The sequence below is a fragment of the Emiliania huxleyi genome (genome assembly GCF_000372725.1).
Source record: "Emiliania huxleyi CCMP1516 unplaced genomic scaffold EMIHUscaffold_32, whole genome shotgun sequence".
Taxonomy (NCBI): Eukaryota; Haptophyta; order Isochrysidales; family Noelaerhabdaceae; genus Emiliania; species Emiliania huxleyi.
The window spans coordinates 853,959-855,453 of NW_005199601.1; the positions used below are offsets into that span (position 1 = coordinate 853,959).

General features: G+C 61.6%; 1 protein-coding gene across 1 annotated transcript in view; it reads left to right on the forward strand.

Moving 5' to 3' along the window:
- Positions 1-1,485, forward strand: part of EMIHUDRAFT_207861 (hypothetical protein) — a gene marked incomplete at both ends in the record, with an annotated part of 4,426 nt that extends 2,941 nt beyond the window's left edge. Inside the window, 4 exons of the mRNA XM_005774150.1 lie at positions 260-448; positions 523-593; positions 666-711; positions 1,201-1,485. Of these exons, the coding sequence (XP_005774207.1) occupies positions 260-448; positions 523-593; positions 666-711; positions 1,201-1,485 (591 nt within the window). The remainder of the gene's footprint in view (positions 1-259; positions 449-522; positions 594-665; positions 712-1,200) is intronic.
- Between the last annotated feature and the right edge of the window lie 10 nt (positions 1,486-1,495).

Sequence of the window (1,495 nt, forward strand, 5' to 3'; positions counted from 1 at the left end):
ACAAAACGTAGGCTGATCGGCGAAACGCCCGGTGAGCGGCCTGCGCAATCGCGCGGGCTTCTAAAGACCCACCATCCACACCTCCAAAGAAGGTGCGGCCGGGTTCGACGGTCAGCACATCCACGCAGCAGCGGTGGGGCCGCTCGAGCTGATGAAACAGGTCGATGTTGCCGCAAGTTCGCACCTCGCCCGACTCGTCGATGGCAGAGTGCGGGAGCGCCGCAGTAAGGAAGGTGCGGCTCCATCCGAGCAGGCGTAGGTTGCGAAGCACGATCCGCTCCGGTGCCCCTCCCATACGAAAGCTGCTGGCGAACGCATATGTGATCAGCTCCTCTTGGTGTCCAATGTGTTGCTGATACCACGGTGCGAGCCTGCCGTTTTGGCGGCAGTCGTGGTACTCCGGGTGGCAGTCGCCAATCACCAGGCAGAGATTCGGCTGTACAGGCAGGTGTGTGTGGTGCCTCCTCTCAGAAGAGGTGCTGTGAGTGAGTTGGGGTAACGGTGTTCGTGTTTGATTGCTAGGCGTTGGCATGTGAGTGCGACTCCTGCTCGCACAGCGGTATCGCTTCAGCCAGGCTCGAGAGTGCCCTTCTGTGTTCGCGCACTCGGGGCGCGGCTGCAGCGCCGCGCCCGCCAGCAGCAGTTGCAAGTAGCAGATGCGACAGGCCACCATCGGTGTTTTTGGCTTCGCCACCGTGTTGGCGCGAGTCAGTGGCAACAGACCCGTGTGAGTGAGTGACACAGACAGACACACACACACACACACACACACACACACACACACACACACACACACACACACACACACACACACACACACACACACACACACACACACACACACACACACACACACACCACAGACCCCCTGTTCAGGTAGGAGGCGGAACCCAAAAAAGAAAGAACGAAAACGGACAACCCAAGGGAGGGATGGAGGACGGCACGCCGCCACCACACAGGGATTGTAAGGAGAGGGGTGTGATGCGCTAGCCTCGCCCACCCTTGGGCGTCCGCCTCTTCCTATCTCTCTTCGCAGTCTTCTCTCGCAGATTCTCGCTGCGACCTTCATGCCACCTCGCGGTCGCCCCCTTCTCGTCGTTCTTTCCCTTGTCTCTTCTTCTTCTGTCGCGTCGCTCTCCTCTGCTTCGTTCTGCGGAACCCAGAGGTGGCAGCATAAGTTCCTCTTCATTTTCAATCAAGGCGCAAATGGCGCGCCGAATGTTGGTCCTACTGCCGGTGATAGCGGCGGCGGTGGCCACTCCCGAGGGCAGCCGCTCCCGCTCGCCCGCGACCCTGCCGGTGATAGCGGCGGCGGTGGCCACTCCCGAGGGCAGCCGCTCCCGCTCGCCCGCGACCAAGGCGGCGGTGGAGAGCACTCAGGCGGTGTACGACAGCGCTGCAAAAGACAAGGAGGCCACCGACACCGAGCTCGTCAGTGCGCTCTCGGATGCCATCGCTGCGGACCTCTCGGCTGCCAACTCGAACGTCGCGGCGA